The sequence below is a fragment of the Hippocampus guttulatus genome, chromosome 20, assembly GCF_054856545.1.
Source record: "Hippocampus guttulatus isolate MCC_2025c chromosome 20, RoL_Hgut_1.0, whole genome shotgun sequence".
NCBI lineage: Eukaryota > Metazoa > Chordata > Actinopteri > Syngnathiformes > Syngnathidae > Hippocampus > Hippocampus guttulatus.
Genome location: NC_141280.1, coordinates 9,999,108 through 10,017,500, shown reverse-complemented (window position 1 = coordinate 10,017,500; position 18,393 = coordinate 9,999,108). Strand labels below are relative to the sequence as shown.

Below are 18,393 nucleotides of genomic sequence, written 5' to 3'. Positions count from 1 at the left end.
AGGGACAATTTAGAGTGTTCAATCACCCTGCCATGCATGTTTTTGGAATGTGCGAGGAAACCGGAGTATCCGGAGAAAACCCACGGACAATTTAGAGTGTTCAATCACCCTGCCATGCATGTTTTTGGAATGTGCGAGGAAACCACAGTACCCGGAGAAAACCCACGCAGGCCCGGGGAGAACATGCAAACTCCACACAGGAAAGCCTCTGCGCTGTGAGGTAGACGCGCTGCAAGCTTTTGAAAAAGTAATATTAACCTTTCAGGGACGGTGGTTACAACAGTGGACAGCATGTTATGTGGGTGCATTAACGTGTTAAAATGGAATCTTTTTGGGGACAAAACCCTGGCGCCTCAGGACGTAACACCACTGACACTATAAAATTCTACTTGTTTTGAGCTCACACTTGTGCTACGAACATCATGTGTGACTTGTCATTCTTCTAGTGGTCGGGTCAGAGGCGCACATACCTGCATGCGTACGTCGATGCCCATGTTCTTCAGGAAAGTCCTCTGAGCCACCGGTCCCAAGCAGGCCACACCCGTTCCCGCCATGCGCCGCACGTAGCCGAAATCCACGTCCGCCGTGAGGTCAGCACAGCCGGGAGATGCCAGGACGTCATGGAGATGGTGACCTTTGAACCCCTGATGGAAATAGATGGAATGACATCACACGTGGCGCCCAATTCGAGATCGGCGTGGCGACGACGTGGTTCTACCCGGAAGGTGTCCGTCTTGGTGCCGTCGTGGCCATAGTCGGCGATCAGCGCCGCCCCGCCGTGCTGGGCCACCCGTCGCGCCAGCTGCTGGATGATGACGCCACCCTCGGCGCAAACCTCCACGTGGTCCCGACTTTCGTCAGACTGCATGTACGCAAACACACACACACACAAACGTTTTAACCACACAAAACAAAACAAATGTGGCCCTTGAGCTTAACTTTGCTTTTGTGATATCACAAACATTCCACGCTGGGTCACCTGACCCCCCCGTGCGTCAACCACTGACCTGCACCAGTGTGGTGGAGGCCAGGGTGGGTGACGGAGCCACCACAAACCTCAGCTGGCCCGGCCGGTCGGGGTCCACATCCACCATCACCTCACGCCAGCCTCGCTTCGTCCGCTGGCACCAAAGAAAAATGAAAAACAAGAAAACTTAGGATGTGTGTCTTAACTAATTCACTAACATATGTAAATAGTAATTCATACTAACATATGCATCAATTAAATTATTATTTTTTTTTAATGTTAAAAACTGAAGAATAGTACAGGGAATGTTCCATTGGCTGCTGTCCAGCGTGTTGAGGGATTCGCAACACAGTTAACCAAGATTATTCTTTGCTAATATTTTCCACACGGGAGACGAAAGGTTTCTGCCAGTTGAGTTGTTTTGTGTCAAACGCAAGAAATCTTGTTGGTACCTGGAACTTGTGTATAGGTAGTGCGTCAAAGAATTCATGAGCCAGAAAGATGCTGAAACCTGCATGAGAAAATAAGGCTTCACATTAGTTTCTTTTCTCTTGACAGCAGTGAGCTGAAATCAATGTAGCCAATACTCACTTTTGATTGATTGTCATTTTAACAGTAACATGTATTTATTGTCATAGTTTTGCACAACAATCCCAAAAATCAGCCTCATGCTACGGTACCTGAATATAGCTGGAGTCGCTGTTCTCAAAATTCTGTATTTTTGTATTTTGGGCTTACCAGGTGGAACGTCTTCCAAGCGACGGTACCAGGACACCGGCAGGCCAGCGGCGGTTCGGCCTTGCCTGTAAACGGGCTCATTCTCCCGCTCGACTTCAACACTGTCGCTGGTCCCGACCAGATTCTGCGCCTGCAGACGACTCAGAACCGGACTCACCTCCACCAGGTGCAGTGACACAGAAGCCGAACTCAGCACAGGCTGGAGCTGAGCAAACACCTGCGAGAGGAAGCGGAGTAAACGCGGTAATTATTTTTTTGTCGGCGGAAAGACAAAAGGAAGGTGTGGCGGTGCCGTCGTACTCTGAGAATGTCACTGGTCAAAGATCCTTTTCCGGGTCCGAGCTCCACCAGCTGGAGCTGTTTGGGCCGACCCGCTGCCATCCACTCGCTGACTACCCACACTCCCAGCAGCTGCACAAACAGCAAGTCCAGAAGTAAGTGTGTTTTATCAAAAAAGCAAACTCTGCTCATCTTGTGTCATCTTGGTGACAAGGATGTCACCCTGTCTCATGGAAAAGTACCATATAGGCCTGAATATAAGACGGCCCTGATTATAAGACGACCCCCTCTTTTTCAAGACTCAAGTTTGAAAAAAGACTTCTTGAACACCAAATTCATTTTTATACAGAAAATAATTACAGTACATCTGAAACAAATGATTACAATATATTTGAGAGAAAAAGCATGTTATTTTGCCTCATTCAAATCTAAAGTGTAATCACATTCATAAATTAATGGCTTCTGGTTTTTGAAATGTAAATTACATCATGACTTCTCATCAGCTGCCGGTTAACCTGGCCGATCTTCGACCCACTTTTCTCCAGATTGTCACTACGTTTCTCCATTTTCTGTTATCTCTTCTATTATTTTCTTCTCTTTTACTTCTTCCCGCTATTTTTTATTTTTATTCTTCGTGGCAGGGGTTCACTTTGGCCTGGGGAGTCAAGTTCAGAATCCGCTTCATTGATATCCGGCGCTATCTAGCGTCGTGAATGGGTATAATGTCTCGACCCCGAATATAAGACGACCCCCAATTTTTAAGTCTTATTTCAATGCAAAAAACACTGTCTTATATTCGGGCCAATACGGTAGTACTTTGCCGCCATCCCGCTTTGCATTTGAGATCATCACTGCTGTTGAGTTGAAAATAAAAAATCAGGGAGTGACCAGGAGGCTGGTCACCTGGATTATGATGCAGTGAAAAAAAACTGTCGGAAGTTGGACAAAATTTGGTACCTGACACTCCCAACAGAGTTTGCTATAAACTGAGTGTGTGGCACTAAGAAGTAGAAAATGTGTGACAGTCATGACAAAAGATGAGGCAGTTCATGGCGGGAATAGTGAATGCATGTAAAAAAAAAAAAAATGTTTTAAAGCCACTGATGAACTAGAGCACAAGGCAGACAAAACAGAAGCGATGTGGCTACAGATCTAAACAAGGGCCAGGACGAGCGGCAGCTTGCAGCAATTTCATGAATTTTTGTGGAGAGACAGTAAAGACAAAAACCTCTCCGAAGATCTGACTAATCTCTGGTGATGTGATGAAGTCCCCATCGGCTCCCAGCATGTTCTTCTTCACATAATATCCCTGAAGTTGCAAGATAAACAAAGTATGAGGCGCCACGCTTTTCATGGTTGGGCTGAAAATGAGCAAGTAGCAGACGCACCATGACGGGATTGGTGAGCGCCTCCCTCATGTATTCGGCCACAGAAATGGGCCCGGTGGCTGTGATTTTGGACGTCAGGTGTCGCAGCATAGATGATCCGCTCACATCCTCCCTCGAAGAGGAAGATGAGGAGCTCCAAAGTCTGGTGGTCGCCGCTCGCCAGCACACTGACAACAAACAAACTTTTTATAACGTTAGCTAATTCCTAACTTCCTTATTACTACACTCTACACTTGTCCCTCATTTATCGCGAGGCTATATTCCAGAACCCACCGCAATAGACATTTGCGAGCTAGCTTTTGGCTGTCAATTGTATCGTGGATTTTTCACAACTGACACCAAGTCGCTCAACACGCAAACTGGGTAACGGGTTAGCTCGTGACAAGCCGCTCAAGTCTGCACTCTCGTTCGCTGATGTCCACGCCACTGTGTCACGCCCCACCTTTTAAAACCGCACACATTCAAAGATACAGATACTACGGTGGAGAATGTAAGGATGTCAACCTCAAGTGGACAACTATCATACATGCATCTCACGAGCATATTTTGTATTGGTGTTATGCATAAAGCTTTAAAATACCTCGACATAAAAGTATTACAGACTCTGCTTTGCCCAGTTTTGACACAGGATAAAAAGTGATTTCATACACAGCAATTTTTTTTTATATTATTACATACTTACTATACTCACCGGCCACTACTGACAACTGGTCCAACTATTAAAGCAATAGTTTTTAATGTGTACACTATGTCATGTTTTAATGAATGAGTAGTAAGTCTATACCAATCCTGATGACGTGGTCCTACTATTCGCTATTGTAGAGGGGGCGATTCACCATCACAATTCTTACCTGATGCCGCTGGACTGATAGAAAGACTCAGCTTGAGCAGTTGTTGTGTTTTGGAAGCACAAAAGCCCGTCATTGCAACAAATGTCAATCAAGGAGAACACTGACGTTCACTCGAGTCCCATGCTCGATTTAAGGTCCGTTCAATGTAATCGACATTCACGAGGATGGTTAATATAGGCACGGTTAGCCACAAGTGCGTCAAGATTTTCGTTTCAAGTACAAAAGGCAGAAATTATGTTATGCTTGATTATTACGAGCCGGAAAGTCCGTGCGGCGGAGCCAGGACCCTCCGTGCGCATGCCTGTCAATGCAACGACAGACAACAAACATCCGCTGTCCTTTCACAACTAAACAAGTTACCATGTTCATTTTAATAATTTGGTTCCATTTGTGAAGTAATTACTTACTTTTCACCAAATATAATTAAATATTATAGTGGACTATGAATTTGAAATCTCGTATAATCTGTCTGTGGTTTGTATTTGGGATGTTTTTTATTATTTTGAAAAGTTGGTTTGCATGTCTGAAAACTTGACCAAATGGCAAGAGCAGCAAGCCTTTTGATTGGACAAGCTCTGGTTTTATATTTTCAATTATTTAAATTTTGTATTTGTTTATTAATTTGTCTGTTTATTTATTTATTTATTGCCTGCCTACATGTTCGGAGTACCCAGACTCGGACTTTAAGGCGGATGTTACGATCACGCGTCCTGTCTCGAAGGATAAAAATAAAATGTGAACATATATTTTTTAAAACACACACACATATACACACACATAAATGTGTGTTTGATTGATGATAATATTACAAACTTAGTTTGTGCCTTTCACAAGGAGAAAAAAAACGGAAACGACGCTATGACGTCCACTAGTCCACTTCCGGGTCGTGCGTCCTCATGTTAGCAGCATGGCGGCCAAAAACAATAACCGAAAAAAGTCGAAGGGTGGCAAAAAGGGCATATATCAGCCGGAAGAGAACATTATGGAGGAGGAAAACTGCGACGACGAAGGGCATATGGTAGACGATGGACACCAGGCGGAGGCGGACGAGTTCAATCTCGAGGAAGTTCTGTGGCTCGGTGGTACTCAGGTGAATTCAGGAAAACATTCGGCGACTTTTCAGAAAAACAACGATGGCTAAAATACTCTCATTATGTATTTTATTCGAAGGACAAATTAAAAACAAAGAGTGGTAATATAAGTACTGATTGAACTCCATGACTGAACTTTCTGTGTTTTATGGATTGATGATGTCTGCAGGCCGACTTCAGGCTTCTGTGCAGCTTGGACGCGTCCCACGATCTGGTGGATGGAGGGAAGAAAGGCACCATAGATGACCTGGAGGAAGGCGAACTGGAGAGTTTCATCACTAAATTGGGCATTCGGGAGCTTGCCAACTTGCAGGTCCTCCCAGACGAGACAAAGGAAGAAGCAGTTCCAAACAAGGAGCTCCCAAAGTCTAAATTGGAGAAACCTGCTGTGGCAAAAGCCTCCAAGCCACAGCGGAAAAAGGAGAAGACGCCAAAAGGAACAGCGGCGATGGCGGTCGCAATGTCTAAGAAACGAGGTAAACAGAACGTGTTTGAGTTCCATCAGCGGAATGCCCTGCTAATCAAACCCGGAGGCAAATGGTATGACCTGGAATACAGCGCAGAGGGCTCCACACTCTCGCAGGATCCCGGTGTGGTGTCGTCCTACAAGACGCTGGCTCAGCGTCTCTATGAGGCTGATGTAGAGTTGTATAAGACCAAGAAAGCACTCCAGAAAGGAGCCAACTCGGCTTGGATGAAGACGGTGGTCTCGGCTGGCGCTCTGGCTGACAGGATGGCGGCGATGACGGTTCTTATCCAAGACGCTCCGGTGCATATGCTGGAACATGTGGAGGATCTGGTGTCCATGGTGAAGAAGAAAGGCGGTCGCCGGATGAGCCTGATGGCACTGGACACGCTGCGGGAGCTGCTTCTGTCTGACTTGCTGCCGGAGAACAGGAAACTGCGGACCTTCGACCAGCACCCGTTCGACAAGCTGGAGGAGCTGACGAGTGGTAACCGTGACTCCCGCGACCGCCGCCTGATCATCTGGTACTTTGAGCACCACCTGAAGCATCACGTGGCTCAGTTTGTGGCCGCGCTGGACGTGGTGGCTCACGACACGGTCTCGGCTACCAAGACCAAGGCGCTGGTTACGGCGCACGAGCTCCTGTCCCAGCGGCCTGAGCAGGAGCGGGCGCTGCTCATCCACCTGGTCAACAAGTTGGGCGACCCAGAGTACAAGATGGCGGCCAAGGCCTCGCACCTGCTGGAGACGCTGTTACACACGCACCCCAACATGAAAGTGGTGGTGTGCTGCGAGGTGGAGCGCCTCATGTTCCGCGCCAACATCAGCGCCAAGGCTCAATACTACGCCATCTGCTTCCTCAGCCAAGTGTACCTCAGCCACGAAGAGAACGCCTTGGCTGCCAAACTCATCGGCATCTACTTCTCCTTCTTCCGCGCCTGTGTCAGCAAGACTGAAGTGGATTCCAAGATGCTCAGCGTGCTGCTGTCGGGCGTCAACCGGGCGTACCCGTTTGCCAGCAAAACAGACGAGAAGGTGAAAGAGCAGACGGACACGCTGTTCAAAGTGGTGCACACGGTCAAGTTCAACACGGCCGTGCAGGCGCTCATGCTTCTCTTTCAAGTCATGGACGACCAGCAGACCACCTCCGACCGTTACTACGTCGCCTTGTACAGGTAATTTTGGGCTGCAAAGATTTTCGTCAAGATAAGACAGAAGACAGAGTCTGTAAGAAAACAAACGACAGTGAAACTCCTCTACAACGAAATCATGTTTGCAGAAATAAAATTTTCACAACACGGGGTTTTTCACTGTAGCAAATTTGATCTCAGATGTAAACAGACACACAAACGTATGTGTACACGCACACAAAAACATATGTGTACTCTTTATTTTTATTCCAATAGTGCATAAGTATGAGCATACACTTATTTGACACTTCATATAGTCAGTGTAGAAAGAAAGAAAAATGTTTTTTTTCGTTGTATGGGGGGCAGGAGAGTGGGAATGGCGTTAATGCATGAAGATTTTTTTCACACTAGGGGGTATTTTCGCCCATGTGGGGTTCGTTGTAGAGGAGTTTCGCTGTACATAAAACGAAGCAATCCTTTAAGGGCTACCCAAGAGGTCAGATACTCAGATTTGCAAGCTGTAAGACGAATTCATCAGGAAAAAAAAACATGGAACACATATGGGACAAAAGCACAATCTCTCATATCGATACCCTCCAAATAGCGGTAGCCAATATTCCAAGAAATTCAAATCTGGTTGCAGCTTTAACAAAGGAGCAACCTTAAATCATTTAAAAACAGGTAAAGCACCAGGCCTAGACTGGCTGCAGACTGAAATTTCCAAAATATTTCAAGCTCATCACATGATGAGCGCATTCATTCGCAAGCTGTTAATAGCAGCGCTCACGCCGACTAACTCAACACACGGGCTCGCTCACGAGTTAGCCACCTAACAGGCAGCCGACTCCGCACCCTCACTTGCTGACGCCCACGTCACTCACGAATTTAGGCCCCACCTTTTAACGCCACTCGCATTGAAAGTCACAGATACTACAGTGTAGAATGTGAGTATGGCAACCCCGCTGCAACTCGACGGAATATCCAGTATTTCCATGTCAAGCTGAGGTCAATGGAGTCTGCTGAAGTTATTGCGTCATCATGTGCCGGCGTGACCTTCTGTTGTCTCTTCTTTTTGCACAGGAAGCTTCTGGACGCCAGTCTGTCAACGTCCACGCGTCAGAACATGTTCCTTAACCTGCTTTTCAAATCCCTGAAGGCCGACACGGTGCTTCGGCGCATCAGAGCCTTCATCAAGCGTCTGCTCCAGGTCAGCGCCGCACAAGGACCCAACTTTGCCTGCGCCGCCCTCGTCGTCATCTCAGGGGTCATGCAGGCCAAGCCGGAACTCAAGACCTTGCTGCAGGAGGAAGAAGTACGGCCGCCTTCCAAAAGCAACATTACACATGCAACATTTCGTGACGTTTAATGTCCAAACCGTTTTGTTTGACCGAGGATGGAGACGAGGCCTTCATGGACCGCCCTGAAGAAAAGCTTGACGACGACGATGACGAAGCGGAGCGCTTCGCTGACATCGACAAGATGGAGGCCGCGACAACGAGCGAGCTGGAGTCCAAACCCGTGGCATCGTGGATACATCATCAGAACCTGCGAGGTCCGCTTCACGCACACACTCGACACTTCAGTTGCCGTGGGCCCCCTTTGAATTGATTGATTGCCTCGATGTCCGCAGGCGCGCGCAAACAGCAGAAGTACGACCCGTTGCATCGCAATCCGTTATTCTGCTGCGCCGAACGCGCCACGTTGTGGGAACTTCGCCGGGTGAGAAGCATACAGCGCACACACACACGCCATGCTTGCAGTTCTTTGCGATTCAAAAGCGCCAAACCAAACTCGATTCAAGAATCCATTTTTGTCGTCTTTGAAATGTTTTCCTGTTTGCTTCCTCAGCTGGCGCTGCACTTCCACCCGTCCGTGTCGCTCTTCGCCAAAACTCTCCTGCAGGTGAGAAAACAAATTCAGAACTCTCACACAGTGGTACCTCTACTTACAAAATTAATTGCTTCTGGAAGAAATTTCTTAACTAGAAAATGTTGTAAGTCGAGATGCGTTTTCCATGTAAATGCCCTAATCCGTTCCAAGCCCCCCCAAAATTCAGATATAAATGTTTTGTAAAGCATAAAAATGCATCAAAATATGTGACAAATACATGTTACAGTTCGATTATTGCACAACAAATGAGAGTTGTGCATAATGTAAAAAAAAAACAAAGAATAGAGTACAGTAAAGAATAAAAATGATGATCATTTAACTGCGTCCTCATCGTTTTTTTGCCCTCTTTAGTTCATGTTCTCTCTCAGAATTGTTTTTTTCCTGGCGTTTTGTAAAAAACTGATGCAAGGACGTTTGCTTTTGTCGGCTTTTAACAATCCTTCGAAGATGTCCAAGGCAAAAATCAGCAGAGTGAGCGATTGCCCGACTGGTGAAGACTTTTTCTGGGTGATTCACATTTGCGTAAAACTATCTTAACCCCTCATGGCCAAGGGGCGAGTGACAAGGACGCAGCATAGACACATAATCGATCTGTCTAACACATTGACACATTCAGTAGAGGTCCCTCTTAGCCAATGGGATGCCAGGAAGATGCTGGGTAACAGCCAATGGCAGAGCAGCTAGAAGTATGTTGCGTTCAGGAAACTCGGAGCTGCGAGTCGCAGCCCATACTGTATTTTTACCTTTCGTATCTTGACATTTCTTTCGGAACGAGAGGCAATATTTTCCTGTTGAGGCGTTTCGTAACTTGAAAATTTCGCATGAAGACACGTTCGTAAGTAGAGGTACCACTGTATTGTGATTTCAATTTGTTCGTCTCCAGTCCGGCGTAAATTGATGGAAAATGTGTGAAATGCGGACAGGGGGACTTGATCCAGTACTCTGGCGACCCCTTGCAGGACTTCACCCTCATGCGCTTCCTCGACAGATTTGTCTTCAGAAACCCCAAACAGATCAAGCGCAAACGTAATCATCTCAACCATTCAAAAAAATAAAACAACAATAACCGAAGCATGAATTTGAGGGGGAAAATATGTGCCGTTTTTTTTTTTTGTCATGTAGAGAACACGGACACTTCGGTGTTGCAGCCCAAACAGAGACCGCTTGGCAAGTCGTTAGCAGGTGACTCCTTTGAGTATCTTTTCAAATCGAACCACGTTTTGGATTCTGTTGAATAAGCGGACCAGAGAGTCTTTCTTTTCATTTTGTCAATGTTTCTTGTTTTGTTTTGGGGTTTTTTTTTGTGCATGTCAGTGAACAGCAAAGAGTTTCTGCGTCAAGAAGAAAGTCAGATTCCCGTGGACCAAATCTTCTTTTATCGGTGAGTTTGTCTTCTCGTTTGGTGTCAGCGTCAGAAACCCTTCTTCCCTACTTTGATGAAGCCTCACCCCTAAATTTCTTGACTAAATTTACCCGGCAGCTTTTTCAAGAAGCGGCAGCAGGAGAACGCACACCGCCGGCCCAAAATTGACAACGACAACGAGAGCCTGGACGACGTCGACGACGACGAGTTTGAGAAGATGCTCGGTTGGTCGCCTTTCACACACTCCCTCTTTTCCTTCTTCTCATGGTTAACAAATCTTCCTTCAACAGACTCGTGCGAAGGGGACTCGTACTTCACCGAGTTCCCAGACAAAGATTTGGACTTTGCTGGGTGAGCTAAACTTTTTCTTTTTTTTTTTTTCGTGTGTGCGTGCTTAAAAATAAATATGACACAGGAGGGAAATAACTGAAGTCACCCGACAAAATTCTTTGAAGAAGGTTGCGTTTACTTTTCAGAGGTGCACCGATTAATCCATTAACGGATCATCAAGAATAGCGTATTGGCCCGAATATAAGACGACCCCCTCTTTTTCAAGACTCAAGTTTGAAAAAAGACTTTTTGAACACCAAATTAATTTTTATACAGAAAATAATTACAGTACATCTGAAACAAATGATTCTAACAATATATTTGAGAGAAAAAGCATGTTATTTTGCCTCATTCAAATCTTAAGTGCAATCACATCCGTCAATGAATGGCTTCTGGTTTTTGAAATGTAAATGACGTCATAACTTCTCCTCAGCTGCAGGTTAACCTGGCCGATCTTCGACACACTTTTCTCCAGATTGTCGCTACGTTTCTCCATTTTCTGTTATCTCTTCTATTATTTTCTTCTCTTTTCCTTCTTACCGCCATTTTTTATTTTTCTTCTTCGTGCTACCGCTATTTTTATTTTTATTCTTCGTGACAGGGGTTCACTTTGGCCTGTGGAGTCAAGTTCAGAATTTGCTTCATTGATATCTGGCGCCATCTAGCGTCGTGAATGGGTATAATGTCTAGATCCCTAATATAAGACGACCCCCACTTTTTCAGTCTTATTGCAATGCAAAAAACACCCTCTTATATTCGGGCCAATACGATAATTATCAATGAATGCGATAATGGACTATCCTATTCACAATTCACTTTTTTAAAAAACGTTCTTACAAGATGTTGCGCTTATCACGTTGTCCGCCTCTGCCGCCGAGCTAATCGTGCATTACTTGATATGGCAGCAACATGTCGGGCGACCAGAAAAAAAAAGCCGCAAGAAAGGACGTGGATGAGTCGGATGAGTCAGGCGACCTGGACGACGAGGAAGTGTCCCTGGGCAGCATGGACGAGGAAGACTTTGGAGAAGAAGTGGGCGGAGAAGGAGGAACCTTCATGGAGGATGAAGATGAGGACGGTAAAGAGAGATTTGTTTTGCTCTCGCGAAAGATCCAAATTGAGCAGATTACAAGTAGCATTGATTTTGGGGGGGGCTGAAAGACCACTTGAATTGTTCCGTTGTCTTTTCAGTTCCAGAACTTGAAGACGACATCAACGATAATGACAAAGATGTCCCCTTTGGTGAGTTCATGACAATGTTCTATTTATTTCAGCCATTTCGTTCGGTAGTTTCATTGGGTTCATGTGAATCATCCATCCATCCATTTTCCGATCCGCTTTATCCTCACAAGGGTCGCGCGGGCATGCTGGAGCCTATCCCAGCCGTCCTCGGGTAGTTGGCGGGGGACACCCTGAACTGGTTGCCAGCCAATCGCAGGCAATAGACAATCACAATAATACATCGGGACAATTTGGAGTGTTCCATTAACCTGCCACGCATGTTTTTGGAATGTGGGAGGAAACGGGAATACCCGGAGAAAACCCGCACAGGCATGGGGGGTACCATGCAAACTCCACACAGGAAGGCCGGAGCCAGGATCGAACCCACAACCTCTGCACCGTGATGCCGAGGCACTAACCAGTCGACCACCGGGCTGCCCTTAATGTGAATCGTAAAATAAAAAAATAGTTGAGATTGAAATGAAATATTTCGCATATAACCGGCCACCAGTCGCAAAAATCCACAAATATTTGCCGCTCATTCCAAGTGAGCACAGAGGTTTGCCCGCCGCCACTTTCCAAAAGGTCGATGTCTTCCAACATGTCGTCGTCTCCTCTTCCTCAGATGAAGATGAGGTCCCAGATGTGACGCCGCCTTCCAAGAAAGTCAAAAGGAAGTCGAGCCAAATGGAGCTGGACTTCTCGCAGAGTTTTGGTTTGTTCTCATTTGGCGACTTTGGAAACGATTTTAACAGTTGATGTCACCTTGCATTGCACGTTTCTGCGTCTTCCCGTCAGCCTCCAAAGCGGGAAAGAAGAAAAAGAAAGGTGAAAAAGGAGCAGCCATGTTTGCAATGGCCCAGGAGGTCAGAGGTCACACACACACACACACACACACAAAACTCATCACAGCTTCTTGCATCAATAACATTTTTTTTTCTTTTGGGGATGAAGTTTGGCTGCCTGCTGGACGACAACGCCGGCGCCAAGATTGACAACATCGGACTAAACGCCATGGCCAACACCGACAAAGCAGGTAACAACTAAAGGCGAAACCCGAAAATCGTTGAGAAGAATTTCAAACTGGAGCTTTATTGGCCCTTCAGCACCCCGCGAAAAAAATCCAATCTCAACAACCCTATATAACTTATGATTTTAAAAAAAAAATATATATATATTTTATTGCAAAGCTGCTGGTAAGTCGTCTGCTGCACACCCGTGCAGCTCATTGCGGGTTAATGGTTCAAAAGTCGCTGGGAATAAATGACTGGCACAACGCAGACAATATAACAATATTCACCGGCATGTATTTTTTATCCTCTGCACAAAATGAGTAATACGAAAGCAAATTACGGAATACAGTCGAACCCCGTTTCAACATTACCCCGTTTACATTTCCGCCCCCATAACATTCACAAGTCCCGATTTCACGTAATTCATGATCCATTTGCCGATTTTGCTTCCAACGAACACCTTTATATCGACCAGATTTTTCCCAGAACATAGTGAAAAGGCCTTCGTTACAACGAACCAAGGGAAGCTAACTGCCGCCTCGACCTTGCTTATGAACCAAATGTAGATCTTGGGATTCCCCTCCGTTGATTAGCAACGCTACTGATCGGTCCTGAGCACATGGTCTGAAAATATCTTGCCGACTTTGAAGGCTGAAAAGTGTCTCTCACATTCAAAATGTGAGACACTAAATGTGATAACCATTTGCTGACCGAATGTTTTCAGAAATGAAGTAAGAACGCTGCAGTGGTTTCGTGTCTTCTAAAATCATTTTTACTTCACATACACGCATTTGTACCTGACTTGTTTATCCTGTTTTACATGTTCATATTGTTGCACCTGTCAATGTTCATACTGTATTATACATCGTAGTTGGCGGCCATTTTATTGGAAATGGTTAGAACAAACTAGCTTTATAACGTACAGATTCGTTATGTCCCTCGGGGTACGTTGAAACGAGTTTCAACTGTACAACTAGTAGTAGTCGTCTTCTTTTTAGTTTGAGTTTGGATTATTGTACTCTACAGTAGTGCCTCCGGTTGGCAATAAATTTTACTTTCAAGGTCCTTTAAAAATGAACTTCAGAGTAGTAGTGAGCCCAAATTTTCCTCGTGTCGGAAAGTTGATCACAAAATTGGGCGACGTGGTGTGCAGGCGTGAAGCAGCTAAAGTGGGAGAGCCAACGCGACGACTGGATCCACGACCGGGACGCCAAGACGCTGCGCAGGAAGAAGGCCGCCTTCAACAAGAGGAAGCACGTCGGACGCGGCGTCAAGACGACGACGGTCATGATGGGCAACAAGAGGAAGAGGAAGTAGTCGTCAGCGGCCACCGGCGTCGGTCGCCCAATCCAGTTGATCTCTCTGCCGCACACCGTACTCGCCCGCCAGCTCGTTGGACTTGTAGTAAACTATCGACAGGAGAAAACGTAATTGATTGGATCTCAATAGGAAGTGTGCAAGCTGATATGACATTTTCTGCCTACGAACGACTGCTGCCGACATCTTCGTGACCGAAAGGCATCATGTATGTTCTTACCTTCCAGAATGGATGGAAATCTTCGCTTCATTGTGCTCCTGAAATCTAAAAAAAAATCCATCAACTTGTATAACAGAACGAGGATGAAAGACTGATACTGAAATGTGGATTAAAACTCAAGTCATTGATGTTCTATATTTATGGAGGAATAACATACTGTGTGATTTTCTACAGACTGGAATTGATTATTTGTGCGTGTTCGTGCGTGCGTGTCCACACCTTGGCTCGTGTTCATGGCGTGGAAGAGTGCATATGCACCAAAAACGCCAAGTAGTTCAATGACAATGATGCCTTTCATCCACTTTTTGGCCAAAGGTGCGAAAGGTTTTGGAGACATTCTATAGATTCCACATTTCACACCGTGTGAGTATATTTGATTTGGAACTGTAGCTCACCGTTGCTTGAATCAAAAGTTGATGACATTTTTGATGAAGTTGCGTCGCGGCATTCGTTCCGGCTTTATGTCTCAAGTGAATTAAACTCACCTCGCGGTGCCGACAAAAGGGCCAAATAAGCATCAGAAAATGAACCTGCTGGGTTAGTAAAAACAAGCCCCCAGTTTCGTTGGGAAGCTGAAGAGCTCCGTCGGGTCAAATGGACAAGCTAAAAGAAACCTAACACGCTGCACTAACGCTCTTTGCTAACTACGGAAGCCCGCATGGTGACTTTGGGCACACGTCAAGAGAAATTTCCAATTCCGACACTATTTTTGTGTTAGTGCAGTGGTTGTTAACCTTGTTCAGAGGTACCGAACCCAACAAGGACATATGCACGTTCATCGAACCCTTAATTAGTGAAAAATAAAAACCGCATTCATAAAAAACAAACAAACTGAAAAAGTATATAAAATGTCAAGACATGCGTTTTTTTAATCGGATAGACAATGAACAAAATAAATAATGGAGTTTCATGAACTGTCTCTTCCGTTTTGCCGCTGCAAGACTAGAATTGCTCAATTTGGCATGACAAATCATGCAGATTGGACGCTGAGTCCCATCACAGTCCGTAATGCATGTTAATCCATGTTGTACATATTCGTCCGACCACTTTTTTCCCCCGACATAGTTAGCATGTATTAAAACATTTTTCTTTTTTTTTTAAATGACACGACGTACTGTCACGACAGTCACACGTTGACTACTGAGCGAACAAAATGACAATTCTCCAGTCCGGGGTCAACGGAAGCACTGTGCTGCAGTTCCATTTTGAGACAACAGGTAGCAGCATTACTTCACAGTTGAACTTAACTGACCTATTAACTGCACTTCAATTTGATTTTAATGTGGCTTGATTCGAAAAGGTACATTGATACTTTTCAATTCCGTTTTTTAAAATGTTTTTATCTGCCTGTCTCATATTATTCTCGTACAATAATGACGAAATTGTGAAGATTAAGTCTTTCTTAGAAATTGATGCATTATTATTAGAACAATTGTGTATCAAATCAGAGTTAAACAACAAGGGCACATTCATGTTTTCAGTTATAAACGCGCCAATATGTGACACTTTTTTCGATACTTTTTAATTTTATTATCTATTGCATTTTTTTGTATTTCCATTTGTATTTTTAAGTTGAGAATATTAACATGCATTTTCTTATTCTTACAAATGTTGAAATCACCTAGGAGTGTGTGTGTGTGTGTGTGTGTGTTAGTTTGTAGTCATGCAGTCATGCTTCAGTCTTCATGTTCCTTGTTTTCTTTCCATGTCAAGTTAGCGTGCGTGTGCCTGCCTGTAAGTGTGTGTGTGTGTGCCTTTATGGGGTGGGTGGTGTGTCCTCAAAGCCCCTTTTTTATGTCCTTGGCCCTCCCCTGCCATCATGTTTTCACGTAATGAGCATGCTAGGCGTCCATCCGCCCCCTCTCCGCCTGGCCTCTAACGAGACCAACCCAGCTCGTTTGTAAATGAGCCGCTAAAAAGCCTCCAGCTCGCTCAGCGGAGATAAGAGGCGACAATGACGGCTGCCGAGACGGTAGCAGCGATGGGCCTACGCCGAACCTCGGCCCACCCGCCGACAGCCGGCCGAGCTTTGATGCGACGGCTAATGGCGAGCGGTGGCATTTCAAAACGCTCGCCAACGGCGACTCAGCGCGGCTGTCACAAGTTTCTTTTGCTGTACACAAGATCACGATTGAGGTGCTGCATGGTCACTTTTGAAGGTCATCATGGGAAGTGGAAGTCGACACCTTTAAGGTCAAAGGACATGATGGCATTGAACACCTTCTCACTCATAATAACAACTTTATTTGTTCCATATTTGAAAACCAGTAGAAGAAAGTCTGCCCCTTCTTGCATGTACTTAAAACCAGGGACGTCAAACAAATATAGAGAGAATACATTCACTGCAGTTTTTCCATAAAAGTCACAGTTGTTGATTTTGTCCACTCCACTGCCGACCACTTAAATAACCTCTGAGTACCGATACTTCAATAAATTTGATTCTGAAGTTTGCTCCGCATCATTTGATGGCTCGAAGGTGCCACGTTTCAGGAGCAAAGTAAGCCTTCTTAAAATGCCGCTCTGCCACCTGCCACCTGCTACACTTCCCACATGCATATTTTTTTTTTCAAGATATATTCTGTTTTGCCCTTATAGGAGTTCAGTCTGGGGTTGTTGTTTTTTTCTCTCCGACTCCTTTATTTTTTTTTTTCATCTGCGATTTCATGTTTATCCCCCTTATTGAGCATTCTTTTTTTCTATGTTTCTCGGACAGGTTACGTCTGCTGCAATTTGTTGTTGCATTCTGTGGTACAATGACAAAGCGATTTTGATTCTGAATGCCAATTAGAATCGCCACCGATTTCTGCAGCTGCCTGTTTTCAGCTCAGGTCTAGCGGGAGCCAACGACTTTTCTGCCATCACGAAGTACCCAAACCATATTGCAGGGGTGTCAAACTCATTTTTGTCATGGGCCACATTTTAGTTACAGTTTCCCTTGGAGGGCCATTATGACTGAAACCATATAAAAAAACTAAATAATAACGGTTTATTCAATTTGTGTTTACGTTCCTGTAATGAGGGGTTTGGTCACAAGAAAATGCTTACAAAAATGTCTCTAATTTCTTAAATGTGAGAATTCAAAATTTTGGTCGAGATTTCAGCAAGCATCATGGAAGTTGACATGTTTGATTTGCTTTCGTGGGCCACATAAAATTATGTGGCGGGCCACATCTGGTCCCCGGGCCTTGACTTTGACACCGATGCCATATTGGCAGATACCTCAAATCAAGAGGCACAAACTTGGGGTAAAAAAAAAAAGTTGATAGTGACAACCTTAGTAAGGACGAAAATAATCACTGGACCCATTCACGTCGGATTCCGTGCTGCGCAGAATGTTTTCAAATCAGTTTGAGATCAGTTGACAAGCCGTTTGTGACTTTGAATCAAAAAGCTGCTCATCCTACGCTTGTATTTTTTTTATTGGAAACTGCAAACTGCCAAATGGATTGGTTGACCTGCCTGATCCTCATCTGCCCAAAGACAATTGAATAATGAACAGCTTTCGAAGCTCACACCCTTTCCATCTCGAAAGGCGCATACAGGAGTTGCAATGTGAACTTCTTATTTGGCTTTACTAAGCCATCTTGTCTTTCGCTGAAATATCGCTATTTATGGGACTTTAATACAGTGGTACCTCTACTTACAAACGTCTGTTCATACGAAATTTTCAAGTTACGAAACGTTTCAACAGGAAAATATTGCCTCTTGTTACGAAAGAAATTTCAAGATACGAAAGGGAAAAATACAGTATGGTTTGCTACTCGCCGCTCCGAGTTTCCTGAATGCAACGTATTTATAGCTGCTCTGCCATTGGCTAAAACCTAGCATCATTCTGGCATCCCATTGGCAAAGAGGGACCTCTACTTACAAAATTTTGTAGTTAAAAATTTCTTCCAGAACCACTTAAATTCGTAAGTAGAGCTACCACTGTAGTTCCAATAAGAAGGATACATGTAGCGATCCTAATGACCAACTGAAGGTTCATCTGTGTGTGTGCGTGCGTGTGTGACAATAGAAAGCGTGTGAAAGAGTCTCAGATGTGAAGACGCGCTGAGGCCTGCATGACACCATGTGACTTCCTGCTGAGCTTTTCATGTCTCAACTGAAGGGGCGGACTCATGAAAGAAAA

General features: G+C 44.9%; 3 protein-coding genes across 3 annotated transcripts in view; 1 reads left to right on the top strand and 2 right to left on the bottom strand.

The window, feature by feature from the left end:
- The window catches only part of ndufaf7 (NADH:ubiquinone oxidoreductase complex assembly factor 7), a 5,335-nt gene extending 814 nt beyond the window's left edge, over nt 1-4,521 (bottom strand). The window contains exons 1-9 of the mRNA XM_086100535.1: nt 4,224-4,521; nt 3,373-3,539; nt 3,213-3,293; nt 2,006-2,116; nt 1,706-1,922; nt 1,420-1,478; nt 1,008-1,121; nt 719-862; nt 471-644 (exon numbers count right to left, since the gene is read on the bottom strand). Of these exons, the coding sequence (XP_085956661.1) occupies nt 471-644; nt 719-862; nt 1,008-1,121; nt 1,420-1,478; nt 1,706-1,922; nt 2,006-2,116; nt 3,213-3,293; nt 3,373-3,539; nt 4,224-4,296 (1,140 nt within the window). The 5' untranslated portion in view covers nt 4,297-4,521. The remainder of the gene's footprint in view (nt 1-470; nt 645-718; nt 863-1,007; nt 1,122-1,419; nt 1,479-1,705; nt 1,923-2,005; nt 2,117-3,212; nt 3,294-3,372; nt 3,540-4,223) is intronic.
- A 587-nt stretch (nt 4,522-5,108) lies between these two features.
- cebpz (CCAAT enhancer binding protein zeta) lies at nt 5,109-14,437 on the top strand. The gene is made up of 17 exons (XM_086100616.1): nt 5,109-5,313; nt 5,484-6,955; nt 7,991-8,222; nt 8,303-8,462; nt 8,541-8,629; nt 8,759-8,812; nt 9,724-9,826; nt 9,923-9,982; nt 10,115-10,181; nt 10,281-10,387; nt 10,454-10,514; nt 11,399-11,571; nt 11,685-11,735; nt 12,340-12,429; nt 12,513-12,580; nt 12,669-12,750; nt 13,881-14,437. The coding sequence occupies exons 1-17, from the start codon at nt 5,131-5,133 to the stop codon at nt 14,042-14,044; spliced, it is 3,216 nt and encodes a 1,071-aa protein (XP_085956742.1). The 5' UTR covers nt 5,109-5,130; the 3' UTR covers nt 14,045-14,437.
- Nucleotides 13,474-14,917, bottom strand: LOC147187978 (protein CEBPZOS-like). The gene is made up of 4 exons (XM_086100618.1): nt 14,750-14,917; nt 14,484-14,602; nt 14,265-14,309; nt 13,474-14,136 (listed from the first exon to the last, which is right to left on the bottom strand). Exons 2-4 carry the CDS (start codon nt 14,599-14,601, stop codon nt 14,048-14,050), a joined length of 252 nt encoding a protein of 83 aa, XP_085956744.1. The 5' UTR covers nt 14,602; nt 14,750-14,917; the 3' UTR covers nt 13,474-14,047.
- Nucleotides 14,918-18,393: the final 3,476 nt, after the last annotated feature.